At 50.3% G+C, this 22,201-nt stretch overlaps 3 protein-coding genes across 10 annotated transcripts in view; 2 read left to right on the top strand and 1 right to left on the bottom strand.

The window, feature by feature from the left end:
• The window catches only part of LOC101033438 (cyclic AMP-dependent transcription factor ATF-7), a 114,119-nt gene extending 107,722 nt beyond the window's left edge, over positions 1-6,397 (top strand). For all 6 annotated transcript variants that reach the window (XM_074402688.1, XM_074402686.1, XM_039472072.2 and 3 more), the window contains one exon: positions 3,832-6,397. In XM_074402688.1, the coding sequence (XP_074258789.1) occupies positions 3,832-4,049 (218 nt within the window). In that variant the 3' untranslated portion in view covers positions 4,050-6,397. The remainder of the gene's footprint in view (positions 1-3,831) is intronic.
• A 322-nt stretch (positions 6,398-6,719) lies between these two features.
• NPFF (neuropeptide FF-amide peptide precursor) lies at positions 6,720-15,793 on the top strand. Its single transcript, XM_003939242.3, has 3 exons — positions 6,720-15,096; positions 15,334-15,455; positions 15,586-15,793. Exons 1-3 carry the CDS (start codon positions 14,989-14,991, stop codon positions 15,701-15,703), a joined length of 348 nt encoding a protein of 115 aa, XP_003939291.2. The 5' UTR covers positions 6,720-14,988; the 3' UTR covers positions 15,704-15,793.
• Positions 15,794-16,052: 259 nt separating this feature from the next.
• Positions 16,053-21,265, bottom strand: TARBP2 (TARBP2 subunit of RISC loading complex). 3 transcript variants are annotated; one of them, XM_074402701.1, is made up of 9 exons: positions 20,919-21,265; positions 20,195-20,359; positions 19,289-19,391; positions 18,639-18,734; positions 17,975-18,047; positions 17,628-17,745; positions 17,190-17,317; positions 16,627-16,828; positions 16,053-16,485 (listed from the first exon to the last, which is right to left on the bottom strand). In XM_074402701.1, the coding sequence occupies exons 2-9, from the start codon at positions 20,352-20,354 to the stop codon at positions 16,328-16,330; spliced, it is 1,038 nt and encodes a 345-aa protein (XP_074258802.1). In that variant the 5' UTR covers positions 20,355-20,359; positions 20,919-21,265; the 3' UTR covers positions 16,053-16,327. The 3 variants fall into 3 exon arrangements, with proteins under 3 accessions (XP_074258802.1, XP_003939290.2, XP_010348208.2); XM_003939241.3 differs by having other exon boundaries at positions 20,195-20,364; positions 20,919-21,263; XM_010349906.2 differs by lacking the exon at positions 20,919-21,265 and adding an exon at positions 20,672-20,805 and having other exon boundaries at positions 20,195-20,364.
• Between the last annotated feature and the right edge of the window lie 936 nt (positions 21,266-22,201).

Here is a 22,201-nt window from a genome sequence, read left to right as displayed (position 1 = left end):
GTGTTCTCTGTATTACCTGGAGTTGAATATTATCCTGCCTTACTAGGTTGGGAAAATTTTCCTGAATAATGTCCTGAAGCATATTTTCCAGCTTGGATTCATTCTCTTCGTCACATTCAGGTACACCTATCAAGCGTAGATTAGGTCTTTTCACATAGTCCCATATTTCTTGGAGACTTTGCTCGTTCCTTTTTATCCTATTTTCTCTAATCTTGTCTTCTTGTTTTATTTCATTGAGTTGGTCTTCGACCTCTGATATCCTTTCTTCTGCTTGATCAATTCGGCTGTTAAAACTTGTGCATACTTCACGAAGTTCTCGTATAGTGTTTTTCAGCTCCATCAATTCACTTATATTCCTCTCTAAATTGTGTATTCTTGTTAACATTTCGTCAAATCTTTTTTCAAAGTTCTTAGTTTCTTTGGATTGGGTTAAAACAAGTTCTTTTAATTCACAGAAGTTTCTCATTATCCACATTTTGAAGCCTGCTTCTGTAATTGGAACACACTCGTTCTCCATCAAGCCTTGTTCCGTTGCTGATGAGGAACTATGATCCCCCGCTGAGGGAGAGGCATTCTGATCTTGGGTATTCTCAGCCTTTTTTGGCTGTTTTCTTCCCTTCGTTATAAATTTATCCATCTGTGGTCTTTGTATTTACCGTCTTTGTAATTGGGTTTCTAAGTGGACGTCCAACTTATTGATTCTCAGCGCCGAAATCTGAGCAACCCACTGCGCCGACTAAATCAGTGGCATTAAGATTGATGGTGCTTTTCTGACTCTGCACTAAGAACCGATGCTCCAAGGCACCGGCAAAACTGCCTCGCTGGTCACAAGAGTCGCGCTGGCGACCCGTGGGGTTCCTCCGCTGGGAATCTCCTGGTGCGTGAGAAACAAGAATTCATGTGAAGGTGTGGCGTCCTCTCATTCTTTGCGCTTGCACTGGGAGCTACAATCCCGAGCTGCTAGTCATCAGCCATCTTGGATCTCTAATTTTTGTATTTTTAATAGAGACGGGGTTTTGCCATGTTGCCCAGGCAACTCCTGGCCTCATGTGATCCACCCACCTCTGCCTCCCAAAGTTTGGGGATTACAGGCTGCCTGGCCTTACTTATTCATTATAGCAAAGATGTATTTAGTTCCTGCTGTGTGGTATAGTCATTGTGTAAGTACTTGACACATGATAAGACATTGTCACTACCTCTGAGAGATTCATAGGATCATATAAACCTGTGAATAAGCTAAGGACAAATGTCCCAGTCAAGGATTCCCTGAACTGGGAGCTTCCTAAGGACAGGATTCCTGTTTTCTTCTCTGTGTACCCATGCCTGGTACATGGATGATGCTCAGTAAATATTTGATGAATATATGCTAGGAAAACACAAAGAATAAAACAGTTAATTTACTGAGAGTAACAAAGACGGCTTCACAGAGGAGGCAATATCTGAATCTTAAAAGAAGACTCAGGCATTCATCAGGAAGTCAGAAATAGAACTGACTATTGAAAGTTTGCCTTTTGGGCCGGGTGCGGTGGCTCAAGCCTGTAATACCAGCACTTTGGGAGGCCGAGGCGGGTGGATCACGAGGTCAAAAGATCGAGACCATCCTGGTCAACATGGTGAAACCCCGTCTCTACTAAAAATACAAAAAATTAGCTGGGCATGGTGGCCCGTGCCTGTAATCCCAGCTACTCAGGAGGCTGAGGCAGAAGAATTGCCTGAACCCAGGAGGCGGAGGTTGCGGTGAGCCGAGATCGCGCCATTGCACTCCAGCCTGGGTAACAAGAGCAAAACTCGGTCTCAAAAAAAAATTAGCTGGGCATGGTGGCATGCACCTGTAATCCCAGCTACTCAGGAGGTTGAGGCAGAAGAATTGCTTGAATCCAGGAGGCGGAGGTTGCAGTGAGCTGAGATGGCACCAATGTACTCCATTGTGGGTGACAGAGCAAGACTCTGTTTAAAAAAATAAATTAAATTGATGGAATAAGCTGGGCACGATGTCTCACGCCTGTAATCTCAGCACTTTGGGAGGCCAAGGCAGGTGGATCACTTGAGGTCAGGAGTTCAAGACTAGCCTAGCCAACATGGTGAAACCGTCTCTACTAAAAATACAGAAATTAGCCAGGTATGGCAGTGTGTACCTGTAGTCCCAGCTACTTGGGAGGCTGAAGCATGAGAATCTCTTGAACCTGGATGGCAGAGGTTACAGTGAGCTGAGATTGCACCACTGCACTCCAGGCTGGGTGACAGAGCAACACTTGGTCTCAGGGAAAAAAATAAATACATAAAATAATGGAATAATTCAGTTCCTGTGAGAATTAATCAAAGAGGATGGTTAAAAAGAGATCTGGGCCGGGCGCGGTGGCTCAAGCCTGTAATCCCAGCACTTTGGGAGGCCAAGGCGGTGGATCACGAGGTCAAGATATCGAGACCATCCTGGTCAACATGGTGAAACCCCATCTCTACTAAAAATATAAAAAATTAGCTGGGCCTGGTGGCGCGTGCCTGTAATCCCAGCTACTCAGGAGGCTGAGGCAGGAGAATTGCCTGAACCCAGGAGGCGGAGGTTGTGGTGAGCTGAGATTGCTCCATTGCACTCCAGCCTGGGTAACAAGAACGAAACTCTGTCTCAAAAAAAAAAAAAAAAAAAAAAAAGATTTATTTATTTGTTTATTTATTTTTTTGAGACAGAGTCTTGCTCTGTCACCAGGCTGGAGCACAGTGGCACAGTCTTGGCTCACTGCAACCTCCGCTTCCCAGGTTCAAGCGATTCTTCCACCTCAGCCTCCTGAGTAGCCGGGACTACAGGCACGTGCCAAACACCCGGCTAATTTATGTATTTTTAGTAGAGATGGGATTTCACCATGTTGGCCAGTATGGTCTCGATCTCTTGACCTCGTGATCCACCTACCTCAGCCTCCCAAAGTTCTGGGATTACAGGCGTGAGCCACCGCGCCCGGCCTAAGAGAGATCTATTTTAAATCACCTTTAAAGAAATGAAGGCCAATTATTTAATAAGGTATTTTTGAGTTTTTTAAAGAAGTGTAAAATATCAAATAGGTTTAAAACACTATTAGCCTCTGAATATATGTTATACGTGTTAAACTATTTGGACCACCAAAAGGTAAAAATAGAAAGAAATTTGTAAGTACCTTGATTTTTTTTCTTCCCAATATTATCATATCTCTTTGGGACCATTTAAAATAATTACTATTTCAAGATCTCAATTTCAGCATTTCTTATCTATATCATATTTTCATTCAGTAACCGCTCTGCTAATGTCTTTGCTTGTCATCTGCTTGTACCCAAAGTTAAAGTATTACATGTATGTAAATAATGACTGCTCTATCACTTATTTTGTTATAAAAAGTCTTTTTAATAGAATATTTAGGGGAAAAAAAAAAATGAAGGCCAGGTGCCATGGCTCATGCTGTAATCCCAGCACTTTGAGAGGCAGGAGGATTGCGTGAGACCCTATCTCTTAAAAAAAAAGAAAGAAAGTAAGTAATGACTAAGAAGAGTTGTTTCATGAGTGTTCTAAGTATGGGTAATGAACTATGCAAAGACCTACAAACCAGACAGTGTAATGATCATGTTGGAGGTTCATTTTCTTGGGATATATAGGTTGATTCTGGCCAGTTCTTCCTTTCTTACAGCTTCCCATTTCCTAGTCCATTTATGACTTAGAAGCCAGGATTCTGGGAAGTTTCTCCCCAAAAAAAGATGAGTTTCATTTCCCCTTTGGGCTTTAGAACTATGGCAAAAGGTAGTCATGCCTCTTTTCCCATTCTGTTTTCTAACCAATTGTTCTCTGCTCTTTGCCCTCCTTCCTGGCAGAAAGCCCCAAGGAAAGCTCAGAGCCAACGGGTTCTCCAGCCCCTGTGATTCAGCACAGCTCAGCAACAGCCCCTAGCAATGGCCTCAGTGTTCGCTCTGCAGCTGAAGCTGTGGCCACCTCGGTCCTCACTCAGATGGCCAGCCAAAGGACAGAACTGAGCATGCCAATACAATCGCATGTGATCATGACCCCACAGTCCCAGTCTGCGGGCAGATGATGCCTCCTCTGGTGAAGAGGTTCCCAGCCAGAGCTCGCCACCCAAGAGCCAAGAGAAATGTCATCTTACCCCCTCCCATCTGCCTTGGACATGGCAATATGGGGTGAGGGGGAATTGTGTGTTGTGAGTAATGGACAGATATGGGGCTTTTTAGGCTTTTTAGCCACATGGTCATTACGTTTGACACCTGTACTGGGGGCCTCCCAGCCCCAGAGCCTCATAGATCATCCCCAAGGGTGGGGTTTCTGATGCACCCACAGCCAAAGGCCTTTCCAGATGGTCCGAACAATCGCCCCTGCCCCATGCACGTGTATCTGTCTCTTTTAACACTAACCCTTGGCACTTCTAGGTTTGGGGTTTCTCAGCTCCCTCTCTTCCCACTAAGCTGTGGCTGTTACCTTTTTGTTCCTTACCAGCATGCCACTTCCTGCCAGATAGAGGGAGGCTAGATTTGATGGCATATGACCCACCGACCCAGCCCCAGCCACCCAGTGGACTCAGGACTCTGTCTCCCACTGCTGCTTCTTTACCCATTTCCTTTTTCTCTTCCTTAACTCTAGTTAAAACATTTACTTACGGAGAATGTGAGGTTACCTTTGATGTATGAAGCAGCAGTATTTTCCAGTTCTTCCATAAGCTTTATTCCTTCTCCCTACCTGCCACCAAAAAAAGAAAAAAAGAAAAAAACCCTCAAGAGTTCTAATTCTTTTTCATCTATTTCCAGAGCTATTTGGGTACCTCATTTTGTCACTTGACTTTATCTAGTGTAGTGGCGGGGTCTTTCCCACCACCCCTCGGCAACCTCATTTTGTGGCCTTATTATTAAAGATTGCTTGGTAGTAAAAAGGGAAGGGCCCAGGATCTGACTGGCCGATTCTATCTCCTCCCCTCCCTCTCCCTTCAGTTTTAATCATCAGGGCCGACAGGGACAAAGCAGTTCAAGGCTTGTTCCATCAGGTTAGGGATTAATTGATTCCTTTATGTTTTATAAGAGTTTACCGGCCAAAGCGAACATATTGTCATCTTTGGTCATCTTTCTGCTCCTGCCTCTGCCTCTTCATTCCCGTCAGCATTACCACCTCTGCCTCCCTTCTGTAACTACTTCAGACACAGCCCTCCTGGAGGCTGTCATGTAGGGGACTTGTACCCCATGTCTCCCCCTCACACCTGTCTTCTTTTCTGAGCTAGAGTCTTCTGTTCACAAGTGCCCATCACCATCTGGACTACCTTCTTTCTCTTTCACCAGGTTCCTAGCTTAGCCACTAGGTCTTCCAGGTCCTCTAGAGTTTCTTCAACCCATTTCTGCTCTCTTCCCCCTACATGCAATGCTCCAGGATCTTGAAGCATCATAGCCAAGGTCCTGAGTGGATTTACTTGAGTTATAAGATTGAAAGGAGCGACGAAGGGAAGAGGGAAAGTACAGAACTGTTCCCAGCAAAGGACCCAGAGTCTGGCCTGGGAAATCGGTGACTATTGCTTTCAGCCATTCTTACTTTGAAGAGTTGGGGTGCAGGGGGAGCAGTTCATCCCTCTTGTCCCTCTTTCTTCCACCTGAAAGCTTCTCATCTCCCCTTGGCTCTCAACTATGCAGTTTCCACCTGGACCATAGGAAGCAATTCAGAGCCAGAGGCCTGTGGATAGATAGGTCAGCTTTAATAGCCTTTCCATGTGAAACCCTTCCAGTTGTCCCAGAGCCACCTTCTGCCATCTGTGCAAGCCAAGAATGTCCTTCTCTCCATCTTTCCTGCCTCCATCTTAAACGTACGTACAAAATAACTGCCAGCTTCCTTTCTTATTTTGTCTCCAAAATTGACGGTCACAGGGGAATGAGAAAACGTTCTAAGCTCCAAGATTCCCATATCCTTAAAGTGATATCCTATCCTAGTGAACCAGTCAGGTAACATGTTCTGCTGCGTTTGTTCTAAATTTCCCCTCCTGCTTTTCAGGGCTGGTGCTGAACAGGCCACACCCCTAAAGACAAAGGAGAGAAAACATGGTTTTCTCATCCTCTACCACCAGGTACCTAACTGGAATAGCCCCTGAAGTGACTCAGACTAGCAAATGTTATGACAGATGGTCAGGATGCAGGTTACCACCTCCAGGGACTTCACTTTTGCCTTTAAAAATTCACAGCCATAACTTGTGCTCAGGACTTCTCCTTTGGATGGCTGCTCCCTGGGACTTTTCTCCTGCTTTAGAGTTTTGTTTCATCTTTTTAGTGTCTTGATTTCCCAGTAGCAGCCTTGCCCTACAGCTTGACTGAGTTTATGGCTCCTAAGGAGCTTTCCTAAGACTCTTGACTATTTTTCTTCCCCCTTCAGTCAAGTGTTTTTAAAGTTAAGAATCAGTTTGTCGGCCGGGCGCGGTGGCTCAAGCCTGTAATCCCAGCACTTTGGGAGGCCGAGGCGGGTGGATCACGAGGTCGAGAGATCGAGACTATCCTGGTCAACATGGTGAAACCCCGTCTCTACTAAAAATACAAAAAATTAGCTGGGCATGGTGGCGCGTGCCTATAATCCCAGCTACTCGGGAGGCTGAGGCAGGAGAATTGCCTGAACCCAGGAGGCAGAGGTTGCGGTGAGCCGAGATCGCGCCATTGCACTCCAGCCTGGGTAACAAGAGCGAAACTCCATCTCAAAAAAAAAAAAAAAAAAAAAAAAAAAAAAAAAAAAGAATCAGTTTGTCACTGCATACACGCCCTGCCAGTCTGTCCCTGTGTTGAGTGGCTAATTTATGTGAGGGTCTTTTTTAGTTCTTAGCCCCCGTGACTAATTATCTAGTCCTAACTTCATTTTTATCAGTGGGAAGTTTGCATATGGGACCTAAACAAGGAGCAATGTCAGAACCACAGTAACGAAACAGTAACGAAATGGCACTCAAATAAGGAAGCAGCAGGTCAGAGCCCCCAGATAGCTCTTGAGTTGGTTCTCAGTCTCACTAAGGAGGCAGAACAATTGCTTACCCTGAAGCTTCCCTGATAGTCAAAGGTGAAGTCATTCACCTTCTTATTGCTACCAGCCATGTGATCACTCCCCCAATCTTTGTCTTCCAGACTCATCTGGACCAGAACCAAACATGTCACTTGGCCCTTCCTAAGGTCCATGGCCTTTCTAGAGGCCTAAAAGAGGACACGTTCAGAAAGGAGCTGAGTGTATGGTGGGTGTCCTGAATTCAGTGAATACAGGACTCCGGCTTCCCACCCACTCCAGTGTGAGTGCTAGATACGTAAGCACCCTAGCTAGCTGCCACGTACCCAAGGCCACAGAGGAAGAGGCCAGAACCAGGTCTCTGGTCTGCTCACTCTCTGCCCCATTCCCCTAACAAAAAGCTTACTTAGAATTGAAAAGTCTAAGAAAGCCCTCCACACTACTAGAGAGGCCGAAAAAAAGTCATACCCCCTTTACTTACCCTTTTTGCTGCTGGTTAAGCACCCCAAATCTGACTTCCTAAGCCTTCACCGCTCTCCTTGGCCCTAAGCTTAGACCATGTACTTCAAGTAGTAGTGAAGAGGGACTGGGCTAACTGAACCTCATCTCGTTCACTCCTCTCTCCCTGTTCTCTTCCTTTTTTGTTGTTGTTTTACATACGACCTCTGTCACATGTTCTGCTCCTTCCTTGATTCACTGCTTTCTGGCACCACCCATCCTGGTAGATGGAGTCTTGACCCCAACTGTGCACTATGTACAGCCTGAACCACCGAACAGACACCAGAAAATTATTCCTGAGGTTTCTGGGGCTCCCCTGCTCCACACTGAGAGGCTCCTGAAGGTGCTAGCCCCCGAGACGGCTGTCCCCGCCAGTTTTCTCCTGTTTTCATCAGCTCCTTCCCATCCCCAAATCATTAATTTTCCATTAATGCTGTACATTGTATACACAGGAAAGAAATGTTATTTCTTTTTTTTTTTAATTTCATAACTAGTCTCTTTAGATTCCAGTCTTCCTAACTATCACATATGCCTTGTTGATATGCTCTTTCTGCTTTCTTTACACTTACATTTGACGGGGGTGGGGGCGTCTGGAAGAACAGGAAAGGTGAGTATTCTAAAGCAGATGAAAGGACCCCCTCCACCCCACCACAGCCTCCCACACCTCTAGTCATCCCTCTCATAGTACAGGACTGATTTCTCTCTGTGTCTGTTTGTACCCACAAATGTGCATATAGACATAAATTCCCCCAGCCCATACCAAGGTGATGACCCAGTAGGAATGAGCATAGGTGGCTGCTGGCCACCGTTACCACCCTCGGTACCAATTGAGTTGTCTCTCTTTGGGGTGAAGTCCTGCCCCAGAATGAGAAAAGGCTGGCGAGAGTATAGCAGGTTTCAGCAGCTTATGTCCTTTGTAGATGCAGGTTTGTATCATAGCTACTAGGGCTTATTTTTTTTAATGGGGGGCTAATAGCACAGAGATAACTCACCAGCAGTAGCTACTGGTGAGTGATGTTTTATCTGTAAGAAGTGGCTATGAGCAATAGTTTCACTGACTTGATCTTAGGGCAGTGGTCCCAGAACATGGTCCAGGACCAGCAGCATCAGTGCCGCAGTCATCTGGGAACTTGTTAAAAATACACATTCTGGCCGGGCGCGGTGGCTCAAGCCTGTAATCCCAGCACTTTGGGAGGCCGAGGCGGGTGGATCACGAGGTCAAGAGATCGAGACCATCCTGGTCAACATGGTGAAACCCTGTCTCTACTAAAAATACAAAAAATTAGCTGGGCGTGGTGGTGCATGCCTGTAATCCCGGCTACTCAGGAGGCTGAGGCAGGAGAATTGCCTGAACCCAGGAGGCGGAGGTTGCGGTGAGCCGAGATCGCGCCATTGCAATCCAGCCTGGGAAACAAGAGTGAAACTCCGTCTCAAAAAAAAAAAAAATACACATTCTTATGCCCCATCTCAGACCTATTGAATCACACACTCTGGGGGCAGGATTTAAAAGCACTGCAAGTGATTCTAGTGTACACTAAAAGTTAAGAACCATTTCTTTCTTTCTTTTTTTTTTTTTTTAAATGAGGTTTCACCATGTTGATCAGGCTGGTCTTGAACTCCCGACCTCAGGTGATCTGCCCATCTTGGCCTCCAAAGTGCTTGGATTACAGGTGTGAGCCACCACGCCCAGCCAAGAACCATTTCTTAGGGATAAGCTGGGAAATTCTTACAGGTGTGAAGAATATTTCAAATACATCTTTTGCCTTTGCACTAACATTCTTCCATTTCTTTCAGCCTCTTCCTCCGTTCCCATTAAAACAATCACCATTATATCAGTGATCTCAAAATCCAGATTTGTCTTCTTTCTAGTCGTATCCTTAAAGCTATGCATTGGTCTGGACAGGAGTGGTCCGACGTTTCCTTACAAACTGGTCACTCCGTACTCTCTGTTACAGTAAGGACCAGCCAGAGCTTCAGCTGTCCCGTTCCTCCCTCACAGCACACACACCTGTCAGGCAGGGAGGAGATGAACCCCGAGCCCCAAGAGTGGAGGCTGCCGCATCCTAACATAGCATCTATTGGAAAAGGAAGCAGTGTGTATCTATGATTATATCTCTGTTCAGCTATATATTTTTGACATGTGGCAACACCTCTCCATCTTATCAAGGAACTCGACTCGGTCTGGGTCTCCCCAGTGCCCAGTGGTGGCCTTTGACAGGTAGGAGGATGCCGTGCTACAGGCTATTTTATTTTTTGTTACAAAACTCTCTTTTCCTTTTTCCCCTCCACCTGATTCAGCATGATCCCTGTGAGCTGGTTCTCACAATCTCCCGGGATGGGGCTGAGGCAGGGGCTTCGCTCTGTTCATCCTAACGACCATCTTCCTTTCCCCTGCCACTTAGCAGTTATCCCCCAGCCATGCCTTCTCCCTCCCTCCCTTGCCCTGGCATATATCGTGCCTTATTTATGCTGCAAATATAACATTAAACTATCAAGTGAACCACTGTTATGTCTGATGCTTCACTACTCTATCTACAGGTCCCATTGTCCACTCTTCAGGGAGGTCACTGGGCTTTCGGTCTGTCGGCTTCCTTACTCCCCCGTTTCTTAGGACAGAAGGAACAGGGATTCTTGTCCCTAGTTTTTATACAGGGGCGACACAGCCTAGAGTAGGTGGATAATTTCTATCACTTACGAAATGCGACAGAAGGCCCAGGGCAGAGCTCCTGTGGACTGCCTTGGAGACAAGGGCCCTTGGCATCCTGGCAGCAAGCACTCACCAGGAAACTTAGTATGTGCTTTATGTGGATGGCAGGTGGGAGAGTTGCTGATGGCAAATGGCCTTTTACGTTTCAGTGTTTTGTCGACAACCCCCACCCAACCATTAAAAAAAAAAAACAAACAGCCCTAGGCTGGGCGCACTGGCTCATTCCTGTAATCCCAGCACTTGGGAGGCTGAAGCGGGGGGATCACGAGGTCAGGAGATTGAGACCATCCTGGCTAACACGGTGAAACCCCATCCTACTAAAAATACAAAATTTAGCTGGATGTGGTGGTACACACCTGTAGTCCCAGCTATTCAGGAGGCTGAGGCAGAAGAATCGCTTTAACCTGGGAGGCGGAGGTTGTAGTGAGCTGAGATCATGCCATTGCACTCCAGCCTGGGCAACAAGAGTGAAAACTCTTGTCTCAAAAAAAAAAAAAAAAAATCAGGTCAGAAGTTCACAAGAAAAATAAGTAATGCTCAGAGCCTATGGGAATCAGGAAGAAGTGTAGGGAAATCACAGATACTTTCTTGCATCTGTTTATTCCTTTATAATTAACATCACGAATGAGTATAGTGAGCCAGGCTGAAGAATTTGACAAAAGATAGCAGGAGTCTCTGGAGTTTCCCAGTAGGAGAGAAATGATTTAAGAAGCTGTATATGGTTGGTGTTTGGTAGACACGTGACACAGACAGCCTGTGCCTCCTGAGGAGAGTGGGAAAAGCAGTGGTGGTCTTCACTGTGTTATGGCCAGGAGTACATGGGGGTCCAGAGAAGGGTAAGAAAGGAAATTGCTGAAAGCCAAATACCGAAGCCCACATTATGAGGTTTTGGAGGTGGGAATGAACTCTGAAGACTGGGCAGTTTACCAAGTTAGAGGCACCGACCTATTCCAACTTCAGAGGAGACCAGTCACCTCCATCCTGGACACAGGAAGCCAGCTAGACCAGCCTCTTTCTGAATGCGGCTCAGCTCAAAGCCACTTGTAATTGATGTTTAGAGAAATACTAGAAGCAGCAGGATGGTAAACATTGAGTGGCTGCCCTATGCTACATGGGATGGTAGAATGCTTTACTCTTCAACTCGTGATAACAGGAATAGTCACTTCCTTTTATTGATGAATTTTTAGCCAAGTCACACAGTGAAGTGTGAGAGCTAGGGTTACAACTGAGTTCTGTCTGGCCTAGAGCCAGCTCTGCAATGTCCCATGCACCCTCACGCCGCTGCTCCTGTGGACCTCTTGTCAGATAGGAGCAGACAAGGATCATGATGGGATACAGCAGCTACTGCCCACAGAAGAGCCATTGATGCTCCCTTTCAAGAAGTGGTAAACTGGCCAGGCAAGATGGCTCACGCTGGTAATCCCAGCACTTTGGGAGGCGGAGGCAGAGACAGGCAGATCACCTGAGGTTGGGAGTTTGAGACCCAGCCTGACCAACATAGAGAAACCTTATCTCTACTAAAAATACAAAATTGGTGGTGGGGGGGAGCACATGGTGGTGGGCGCCTATAATCCCAGCTACTAGAGAAGCTGAGGCAGGAGAATCACTTGAACCCGGGAGGTGAAGGTTGCGGTGAGCCAAGATTGCACCATTGCACTCCAGCCTGGGTAACGAGCAAAACTCTGTCTCAAAAAGGAAAAGGTGGTAAACTACAAGATGTCATGATGATGAATGTCAGGTTCTGTGCTTGGGACCAACCATGAGACAAAGCTTACAAAAAGATTCACCCTAGCTCCGTCTACATTAATAGAAATATGGTATTTGGAGCATCCAGATAGATACAAACCTGCTCTAATCTACATATCTAAAGGGTAAGTTGGTTCCTAGATCCCTTGCCTTAAAGAGTGGGCTGCTTCCCCTTGAGCAAAAAAGACTACAGAGTGGGCCGAGCCCGGTGGCTCACGCCTGTAAATCCCAGCACTTTGGGAGGCCAAGGTGGTTGGATTGTTTGATGTCAGGAGTTCAAGACCAGTCTCAAAAAAAAAAAAAAAAAAAAAAAAAAAAACGGCTGGAGCAGAAGAATGAACTGTCTTCAAAAATATGTAGAGCTTTTACACATGAAAGAGATGAGAGATGTTCTGTGAGACTTAATGAAGCAAACTAAGAACCCCTAGTAGAAGCCACAGGAAGCCGAAAGCCCCCTTGGCACAAGGAGAAATATGTCTGAAGACAGTCTCAGGAGATGGTAAGTTCCCCAGCTGGGGCATGTGAGGTAATCACAGCTAATGTTTGAGGATACCTGTTCTATGCCAGCTGTTTTGCTGAATGGATTACAAAAAGTATGTTAAATAGTGCATACCTGGCCGGGCGCGGTGGCTCAAGCCTGTAATCCCAGCACTTTGGGAGGCCGAGGCGGGTGGATCACAAGGTCGAGAGATCGAGACCAACCTGGTCAACATGGTGAAACCCCGTCTCTACTAAAAATACAAAAAATTAGCTGGGCATGGTGGCGTGTGCCTGTAATCCCAGCTACTCAGGAGGCTGAGGCAGGAGAATTGCCTGAACCCAGGAGGCGGAGGTTGCGGTGAGCCGAGATCGCGCCATTGCACTCCAGCCTGGGTAACAAGAGTGAAACTCCGTCTCAAAAAAAAAAAAAAAAATAGTGCATACCCTAGAAAGAAGTTCCTTGTAAAATGGGCCCGTGTTTTAGGTAAGGAAACTGAAGCTCAAAGCAGAGTCCAAGGCCTTTACGTCATGGCTCTTCCTCAGCACAGGCTAGAGACCCACACGGGTGGGGATGCTCAGAAAGAGACTGTAGGATTAGAAGGAACCTGCACCATAGGCTTTGAAGGCCTTTCCCTGAGGATTAATGATTCTGATTTTCCCTAAGACAGGATTCTAGGCTACCCTAATAGATCAGAGCCAGAGCCAGGCAGAGGCTGCGATGACAAAAGAGAGAGGAGGCAGAATGATAGTCCAGCCCCACAGTAGCCTGCTCCTGTCCTTCTGAAGTCTAGACCCTAGCACCTCCACTCAGCCTCACCCTCCTCGCTTCCTCTGCAGAGCTCTCGATTCTAGGAAAAGGAAATGGCCGGAGCTGGCAGTGAGGAGCTGTGACCACAGGGTGGCAGCAGTGCTTCACTGTGGAGGGCGACTTCATAGGAAGGGCGATGAGGCGGGTCGGAAGCAATACGCTCTAGTGAAGATGGGTGGTCTCTCTGCAAAGATTTAAAGCCACGCCCATTCAGTGGGCTCCAAAACCCTTTAGCCTTCTGTATCTTAATAATTTTTTTTGAGGCCGGGCGCGGTGGCTCAAGCCTGTAATCCCAGCACTTTGGGAGGCCGAGGCGGGTGGATCACAAGGTCAAGAGATCGAGACCATCCTGGTCAACATGGTAAAACCCCGTCTCTACTAAAAAATACAAAAAAAACTAGCTGGGCATGGTGGTGCGTGCCTATAATCCCAGCTACTCAGGAGGCTGAGGCAGGAGAATTGCCTAAACCCAGGAGGCGGAGGTTGCGGTGAGCCGAGATCGCGCCATTGCACTCCAGCCTGGATAACAAGAGCGAAACTCCGTCTCAAAAAACAACAACAACAACAACAAAAAATAATTTTTTTTGAGATGGAGTTTCACTCTTTTTGCCCAGGTTGAAGTGCAGTGGTGCAATCTCGGGTGAGCCACTGCACACAGCCAAAAAAATATTTTTTTTAATAAAAAAAATAATAAGCTACAGGCCAGGCACGGTGGCTCACGCCTGTAATCCCAGCTACTTGGGAAGCTGAGGCAGGAGAATCACTTGAACCAGGGAAGCAAAGGTTGCAGGGAGCCGAGATCGTGCCACTGCACTCCAGCCTGTGCAAAGAGTGAAATTCTATCTCAGAAAGAAAAACAAAAATTAAATCCTCTGCACTATCATGAAGCAGAATGTATCTTCTACCCACAGGCAAATCTGACTAGCCCTCAAGAGGCACACAAGCAGAGGATGGGCTGTCGGGGCCTGTCAGCTCCAGACGGAGAGGACCAGGCCTGGTCATCCTAGACTCTGACCCTGGCTCTTCCCACTCCTCTTCCACTCCAGGATAGCCTACTTAACCCCTCCTGACATGAGTTTCTTTTGGGGGGGATAAGGGGAACAAAGTCTCACTCTCACCCAGGCTGGAGCGCAGTGGTGCCATCTCGGCTCACTGCAACCTCCATCTCCCTCCCAGATTCAAGAGATTCTCCTGCTTCAGCCTCTCGAGTAGCTGGGACAACAGGCATGCACCACTCTGCCTGGCTAATTTTTTTATTTTTAGTAGAGACGGAGCCTCACCATGTTGGCCAGGCTGGTCTCAAACTCTGGTCCTCAGGTGATCCGCCTGCCTCAGCCAACCAAAGTGTTGAGATTACAGGCGTGAGCCACTGTGCCCAGCGGACATGAGTTTCTTGTGCTTTAGTCTACCCATTAGGAACGAGGGGAAGTGATAAACTGAAGCTCTCCAACCTGTTGAGGGATTGGGGGTTCTTGTAAGGCCCCCCAGGGCCTGGCTCTGACACAGCGTCTGCAACTAATGATGCTTCTTGAGCTCTGGAGACAGAATTTATGCATCTAATAAAGTCTATCACTCCAGGCTTAGGGGCCGGGGGCAGGACGCTGAGAGCAGGAAGTCCTGGGGGCACCATGGGAAGGGATCCCAGGTGGCTCCTAATGAGCCCTGCATTTCCATTTGCCTGTTCGAGATTCCCCCTAAGGCTGCTGTGAGGCTGGGGGTGGGGTGACAGCAAGTATAAGAGGCCGGGGTGGCTGTCGGAGGGTGGATGGCAGAATGGATTCTAGGCAGGCTGCTGCGCTGCTGGTGCTGGTGCTGCTGCTGCTAATAGATCCCGGCTGTGCTGAAGGGCCAGGAGGCCGTCAGGAAGACCAGCTCTCACAGGTAAGTGAGCATCCCATCCCCTTATCACCCATACCTTGTCGCCTCTACCTTGGTTGAGACTTGTGCTCTAGGTTCTGATACTTTCTCTGGTTGCCAAGGTTGTCATGAGGTCCTCACATCTGAGGAAATGGTTCTGCAGCCTCCTACCACTCGCCCCTGGAAGCCAGTCCCTTCCCCTTATGACTTATGTGTCCAGGGTATTTGCCCGTCTTCCTTCCCTGATAGCCCCTGGCACAGGAGGAAGACAGTGGACCCCGCCTACCACAGGATGCCCAGAGCCCTGGGTCACTCTTGCGTTCCCTGCTCCAGGCAATGGAGAGACCTGGCCGGAGCCAAGCCTTCCTGTTTCAGCCCCAGAGGTGAGGAGTCTGAAAGGGACAGGAGCATGGCAGGGGCTGGGGGTGGAAAGGGCAGGGGACAGAGGAAGAGGAAAAGGAATGGGGCTAGAGGAGGAAGACTGAAGGGATCTGAGGACTAATCTCTCCTAAGATTTGGCAGAAATACCCGGGGATCCTGGAGCAATCAACGGCTGAGTCCTCGGGCTGGAGAGGGGCTGCATTCCCAGTTCTGGAGCCTGGCTGTCCCTCAACGCTTTGGGAAGAAGTGACGTCATCCCTTGATGTGTTTGCATGCAATGTCCACACCCAAAAGTGCCAACGTGTGCCCCCCAAATAAAGGTGTCTGATTTCCGAATCCATGTGTGTCTCGTGTGACTTTAGAGGGCTGGGTGGACGTCCATGGGCTAGAACTACTGCTCTTCCCCCTCCACCAAACCCAGCCTCCAGCAAGGCAGCTGACAATGGTCCTGGAGGCCTCTGCACCCAGCCTCTTCCCTCCAGAAGGGAAAACATGAGAATGGCTGGGAAAGGAGCTCAAGAAAGGCATACAAAAGTAACGTGGTGACTTCCTCTGCCATCCGTACAGCTCAGGGAAACACAGAAGAAAGGGCTTAAAAATCCACAAAGCAGCATATTTATTCCAGGCTCTAGCAGACAGCCCCCTGATTTCATTCCCACTCATCATCACCAATAAAATGACGACGGATCCTGGGCTGGCTGAGGCCCTGTGGTCCTTGGCTCCTTGCCCTGTGCCTTCTCGCCTCAAGGCAGGCAGTCTGTGTCAGAGGTAGAGATGGCACCCACAGAGGGTACCAGAGCTGCGCAGATACATGAGCCCAGAGGCAGGAAGAGCAGGGAGCAAAGGGCGCACATCCATGAGTCCAGCTGGGGCTTCACTTGCTGCCCGCCATGATCTTGAGGTACTGCAGGGCACGGCGGGCAGCCTCTCCACGGGCTGCCTCCCTGGTGGTTGCTGAGCCATGACATACAGTGGCCGGCTGGGTGGACAGTTCCACCAGGCACTGGCAGAGTCCACTCAGGCTCAGCTCCTCTGGAAAGCAAGAGAGAGGAAGGAGGCAGTGTTGGGTGGGAGGCAGCCCTGGGGAAGGGTATGTTCACGTCATCATCACCCCCTTCTACTTGCTCCTGTCCAGCCCCCACCAACCCTGGCTTGCTCCCCAGCCAGCCATACCAATATCCAGGTAGCTGACATGGAAGGCCTGCTCCTCAGAGAGCTCAGTGAGAACACGGCAGCAGGCAGGGCCCAGGGCACCCAGGGAGCCCAGGGAGCAACTGCGGAGGGACAGAATCTTCTCTCCCACTGAATTTCGTAGAGAATCCCAGGTGCAACCTGGGCCCCGGTTCCGAAGACCATCCAGGCGGGAGCCCACACCCTGACAAGATGGGAACAGTGAGAAAGATGCGGCAAGAGATGGTGGGACCCAGGCATTTAGACATTTGACATCAAAGGAGAGAAAAGCACAAAGAATGCTTCCTCCAGCCCGCCTCCCCCGAGTCGATCCCTGCATGGCCCCTTCTAACTACCAGGCCCCGGGCCAGAAAGCCAGTCATCCCTCCTCAACCCAGGAACAGAACGACAGAGCGGGCCTACAGTCAAAGCTGAGTTGGCCCCAGGAAACCTGGGTCTGGTAGGAAAACTGGCAGAAGCAGGCCTAGGGCCCAGAGAGGCTCACTGCTGAGTCACAGACCCAAGGCCCTGGAGCCCTGCCCTGGCATGGAGGATGGGCCACTCACGATGGAGAAGTGGTCATCATCAGGCTCCACCTCATTACCATCCCGGGCATCCAGAGGAACCGTATGCACTCGAAGCAGCATTTTGGCCGCCGCATTCCGCTTTGCCAATTTTTTGGAAGTGCCACTCCCTGCATGTGGAGAGAGGGCTGCTGGGTTCTGATTCCCCACAGACCCAGTGCTTCCACCCAGGTCATACTTGGATTGAGGGTCTTCCTGGAATGTCACCTGGAAAGGGGAGCTCAAGACTTGCCCATGCACCTGAGAACCTGGTCGGCCAGAGAGAAGGGGACAGACAGGGTGCCAAGAAACTAGAAGGAAGGGGCTGAGCCAGGGACTGTGAAGCAAAGAGAGCAAGGGCTGTACCAGAGTGAGGCTAGGAGCTGCTTTGGGGCTGGGGCCAGAGGGCTGTGGGAGAGGAGCTGCGAGAACCCCAGTTACCAATCTCGATGAAACGCTCCACTCGGCAGGTCATGGTGAATTCTTTGCGGTGGGCTGGCCCCGACTCCTGGGTCACTGTGTACTCCGGCAACCGCCAGCCTTTCTGCACCACCAGCTCCTTGGAAGGGAGACACAGGGTGCATGAGGCTGAGTGAAAAAAACGCTTCTCACACCCACACTGGTCCCCAAGCAGGAGCCTCAGACTCTAGGTGAGAGGAAGGAGAGAGGTGGGTGGAAAGGGCCTCAGTACCGGGAACCGCCTCCGCCCCCAACCACATACCACCTTCCCTCATGACCCCTGGCTCAAGGGAAGACAGGCATGCACGGGAAATGAGGATGGGGCACACCTGTAGAGCACCAACGGGGTTGCATTCAGACTGCTGAGGGGAGACGGGGGGCTGCATTTCCATGGGGGGGCTCCTGCAGGAAAAAGGGCGCCGGGCCAACGTTGAGCTGAACGGTTCAGTCTGAGCCTGCCCATGAGCTTCAAGCCTAACCACTGCTTTAGATTCCCGACTACCATCTCCCAATTCCCACCCGGCAGGCAGCTGTCTGTCCACACGTCTAGCCTGCTCCCTCCTGCTCTAGCCAACTTCCTTCCCGCTCCCACTCAAGGCAGGCCTTCTCCAGGCCCCAGCCCATTTCCATTCTGGAACACGGGTATCCTCTAAGCCAGGACAGTGGGGGAAGGGCTGTACTTCCAGTCCCAGAAGTGCCTGATGGGTCTCAAACACAGAACTGACATGCAGTCAACCCCAAAGAAAATGGGGCTGCAAGCCCCTTAAACGTGGTGGAACATCATCCATAAGGCTATTTGAAAAATCACAAGTGACCTCCTGTCCCAAGAGCTTACCAGCAGGTGTGATTTCTTCAAGTTCTGCTTCCCACCTATTCCATTCTGCTTATTCTCAGGCTTCCTCATGCCTGACCAGCCGGGGTCCAAGGACTGAGCGGCCAGAAACCAGAATCCCTTCCTCCACCCCCCTCAGGCAATCAGGGGACACAAGATACCTGGTTAGGACCACAGATGGAACTGGGGTAGCAGCTGCTGCAGCAGTAAAAACCGGAACGTCCTCAGGCAGTGAAGAGTCTAGGGGAGAAAAAGAACTTCCCGAGGGGAAGGGGGCCTTTGATTCACACCCACGTATAGCGGGAACAGAGGGGTAGGGGACCCAGGTCTTCCTGACCTGCCCAGCCCCTAAGAGCACTTCCAAATTGAGCCAAAGGATCAGGGAGGCTCAACCAACAGCTTCCTTCTGGGATCCTGTTGCTGCCAAACACTGGCAAAAAGACCGAGAAAAGAGGGTCTCAGAGAAGACGGTCTCTTTGTACCCAAAAACCAAGGAGCAACAAACTCCGAGCTGCGTGTGGAGGAAGGATATCTTGCTAGAACAAGGAGGTATGGTGGGAAGCAACTCCCTTTAGTCTCAGCCTCTACCCCTCTCCCTCCCTAATCCAGGCCCCCAAACTACTGCCACAACCCCTCTGTGGGGCTAACCAAGCCCTCCACCCCAAAAATTCTTCATAGCAGCAGAGGCCCTGGAAGACCCTGTTCACATCCAGAGGGACTCTCAGGAAGAGGCCAGGTCAGGGTGGCTAAGTGTCACCAGGCCAGGCCTGGGGGCAGAGGGGGTGGTGCAGGGCCTGGGTTCCTCCCTCACCTGCTGTCCTCCAGGGCCGGCTCCAGCATGCTCCCCCCTTTGAGGTGTTTGAGGGCCACCTCGGCTGCCTTGTGCTTGGCTGCCTTCTTGCTGGGGCCCTGACCTGAGAGAGGAGGCATGGGCAATACTGGAGGTCACTGGAAGGACAGGAGAGAAACCAGCATCCCACAGCCTCTCTTCTCACAGCCAGAGGGAATCAATCAAGCCCCCTCTGACCAACCTCCCCCTGCTGAAGACTGGAAGTGTTTCACTAATTGCTGGAAGGAAGAGCCCTTATCTTTCCATTAGCTTCCAGAATTAAGCCATGCCAAGCAGGACTTCTGAGTTCTAACGCCTTAGGTGGACTGCTGAGCTCAAATGTCTTAATTTCCTTTGCAAAGCACTTTCTTTTCCCTCAATAAATAGCTGGAAAAAGAGAGGGTAGGCTCTGGAGTAAAAGCCCCATGTGACCGTGTACCAGCCATTTACTATCTCAAATACTCAGTTTCCTCATGTTCAACTTGAGCGGCCGGTGGGGGGCGTGGATACTGCCACCTACATCACTGGTTAGACTGAGGTTTAAAATTAAATGGGAATTTGGTTAAGCACCTGGAACAGAGCCCAGGACGCCAGGGACTCACTCCCCCAAATATTCCACTGGGATTTCAGTTATCTTCTCTTACTTTTCCTCTGGGTGATGAGGATCCGCCAGATCACTGTGGCAGTCCTGCTCGCTCCTCTAACTCTCCCACGTCCTACCCACCTTCTCACAACCCTGTTCTCCCAATCCAGTCAGTGGCTTTTCCCCTGAAAGCTCTCCTTCCCTCACTGGCCTTGAAGAGGACTGTGAAGACAGAGACTCCAAGAAACAAAGCCATGGGGACCTGCGAATGCGCACCCCAGCCAGGCTGCCCAAGCCTTCCTCACCAGTGCAGCTGGTGTCGCCAACGGTGACCCGGAAGGTGAAATTAGGCTGGTGGGCTTGGCCCTCGGCTTTGAGAAGGTCGTACACAGGCGTCTTCCCTATTCTGGTCCCATACTCCTGCAGAAGGCTGATCGGGGTCTTGCCTGGGTTGGCGGCCAGCATTTGCTCTATACTGGGGGAAGGGGCACAGACCCACATCACACCTCCCCTCTCTGCACCCACCTGACCAAGCACTGCCATACCAGACCTAGGCACATTATGGGGGACATAGGGTCCAGGGGAACCCCAAGCAGTCTACCATCCATTGGCTGGGTTCCAAGTGGAGGTGCAGGCTGGAAAAGTAGGGTCCACTACCCCAAAGTAAGGGGGTAAGAATGCACTGCTCCTGCCTCAGTTAAGGTAGGCACGTTTCTGTGCCCCAGTGCAGGTTGAAAATGCATACCCCCTGACATAGTGCAAGCCAGGAACCCAGTACCCACCAAATGCACTGAATGTGGGGGCATAAAGCCCAGTGTTCCAGTGCAGTCTGGGAACCGGGCCAACCCCAAACTATTTAGAGCTGGAGGCAGCAGCCACTGCCCCGGTGCACGCCGGGAACCACTGCCCACTGCCCCAGTGCTTGCCGGGAACAACCCTCAGGCCAGGTGCATGCTGGGGCCGCGCTGCTACCCCCTCCGCACGGCCCCACGCTTTTCGCCCTGAAGGGATCGGTACGAGGCGGCTCACCTAGGCAGCCCGCAGCCCGTGGTAGTGCCGGAGCCTTGCTCCTCTTCACTCATTCCCTCCTCCGTCCCCGCGGGCGCCACCGTGACTGCAGCCTCCACGCGCCCCAATACCCAGCCGACGAGCTAGGGCCGGGGCCAAGCCCGGAGTCGCGGCCGGTAGGGCCCGCCGCGGGGCACGCTGGGATATGGAGTCCCCCGCCCACCCTACTTCATGAGCCTCCATCTGGACGAGAGCTATCCGCCCCACAACCCTCCGCGTGGCTGGCCTGGGCAGGCTGCGCCGCCTTCTGAGAGGGGCGGGCCCTTCGCCGTCGCTTCCCAAGAAGGCCGTATTTTTTTGTTTGTAATATCGTCCCGCCTCCTTCCTTCCGCGCCCCCGGTCTCCCGGGCAGTGAGGCTGTGGACATGCGTACTAGGGGAGTGGAAGCCAGGGGGCGGTAAGGACTCACTCGGGCACGGGGCCTTTTGGATTCCAGGAAAACTACAGAACCCAGGAGCCTGCGCGCCATCTTTGTCGCAGCTGGAGGGGCAGGGTCAAGCACGCACGAGAAGCTTAGCGGCGTCATTGGTTACTCCCGTTGCGTTTACTTCCTCTAGGCGCATTGAGATTGGCTACTTCGACTAAACGGGCGGGGACAAGAAAAAGTCAGCCCCCTGACCCCGCCTCCTTGTTAAAGGAAGGTTGTGATTGGTCTGGGGAGGCTGCCTTCGGATCCTGGCTCATTGCGGTCAGGGTGGGCCTTACCCAGACACCGGAGGGCACCGATCTCTGCCTCCGCAGGGCGCTGGAGCTGGTGCAGGTCCAAGTCCATCTCAGACAGTCCCCTCAACCCTCAGCCTAACCCCTGGCTGCTGGGCCTCCGTAACGCAGAACTTGTTTCCTTTTTCTAGGTTGTCCTTCACCTCCCTTCAGGTTTTGCTGCTTTCGTAAGCCTTTTTAGAACGGCTCTAGTGAACCTCCCTTACCCTGGCCAGGAAACCTCTGGGTCCTGAAAATCAGGTTATAGTGGGACGACAGGATTAGAAGGACTAAGCACCTGGTGGTCTCGTTCCCTCTGCCGTGAGTCTTGGGTCTTTCAGCTGAAGAGAGCAGGAGTGAATTTTGGCCGCCTAAGACCAATCAACTGATCTGGGTGTACTCGAGCAGATGCTCATTTCTTAGTCCTAGAGCCCCATTGCCTCCTCCCCAAAAGTCGCACAACCACTGGGCTAAGGGAAATCTTATGACCTTGGAGAGAGAGAGATCACATTTGAAAAAAAAAAAAAAAGAAAAAAAGGTTCTAA

This window comes from Saimiri boliviensis, chromosome 7 (assembly GCF_048565385.1).
Source record: "Saimiri boliviensis isolate mSaiBol1 chromosome 7, mSaiBol1.pri, whole genome shotgun sequence".
NCBI lineage: Eukaryota > Metazoa > Chordata > Mammalia > Primates > Cebidae > Saimiri > Saimiri boliviensis.
This window is presented reverse-complemented; position numbering and strand designations above follow the sequence as displayed.

Excerpts from the sequence above, each read along its gene's own strand:
- TARBP2 (XM_003939241.3), bottom strand. The coding sequence starts at position 20,971 with ATGAGTGAAGAGGAGCAAGGCTCCGGCACTACCACGGGCTGCGGGCTG. Across the intron at positions 19,392-20,194 it reads TGGCGACACCAGCTGCACTG|GTCAGGGCCCCAGCAAGAAG; the intron begins GTGAGGAAGGCT and ends CTCCTCTCTCAG. Across the intron at positions 18,048-18,638 it reads CCATCTGTGGTCCTAACCAG|GAGCCCCCCCATGGAAATGC; the intron begins GTATCTTGTGTC and ends TTTTTCCTGCAG.
- NPFF (XM_003939242.3), top strand. The coding sequence starts at position 14,989 with ATGGATTCTAGGCAGGCTGCTGCGCTGCTGGTGCTGGTGCTGCTGCTG. Across the intron at positions 15,097-15,333 it reads AGGAAGACCAGCTCTCACAG|GAGGAAGACAGTGGACCCCG; the intron begins GTAAGTGAGCAT and ends CCCCTGGCACAG. Across the intron at positions 15,456-15,585 it reads TTCCTGTTTCAGCCCCAGAG|ATTTGGCAGAAATACCCGGG; the intron begins GTGAGGAGTCTG and ends ATCTCTCCTAAG.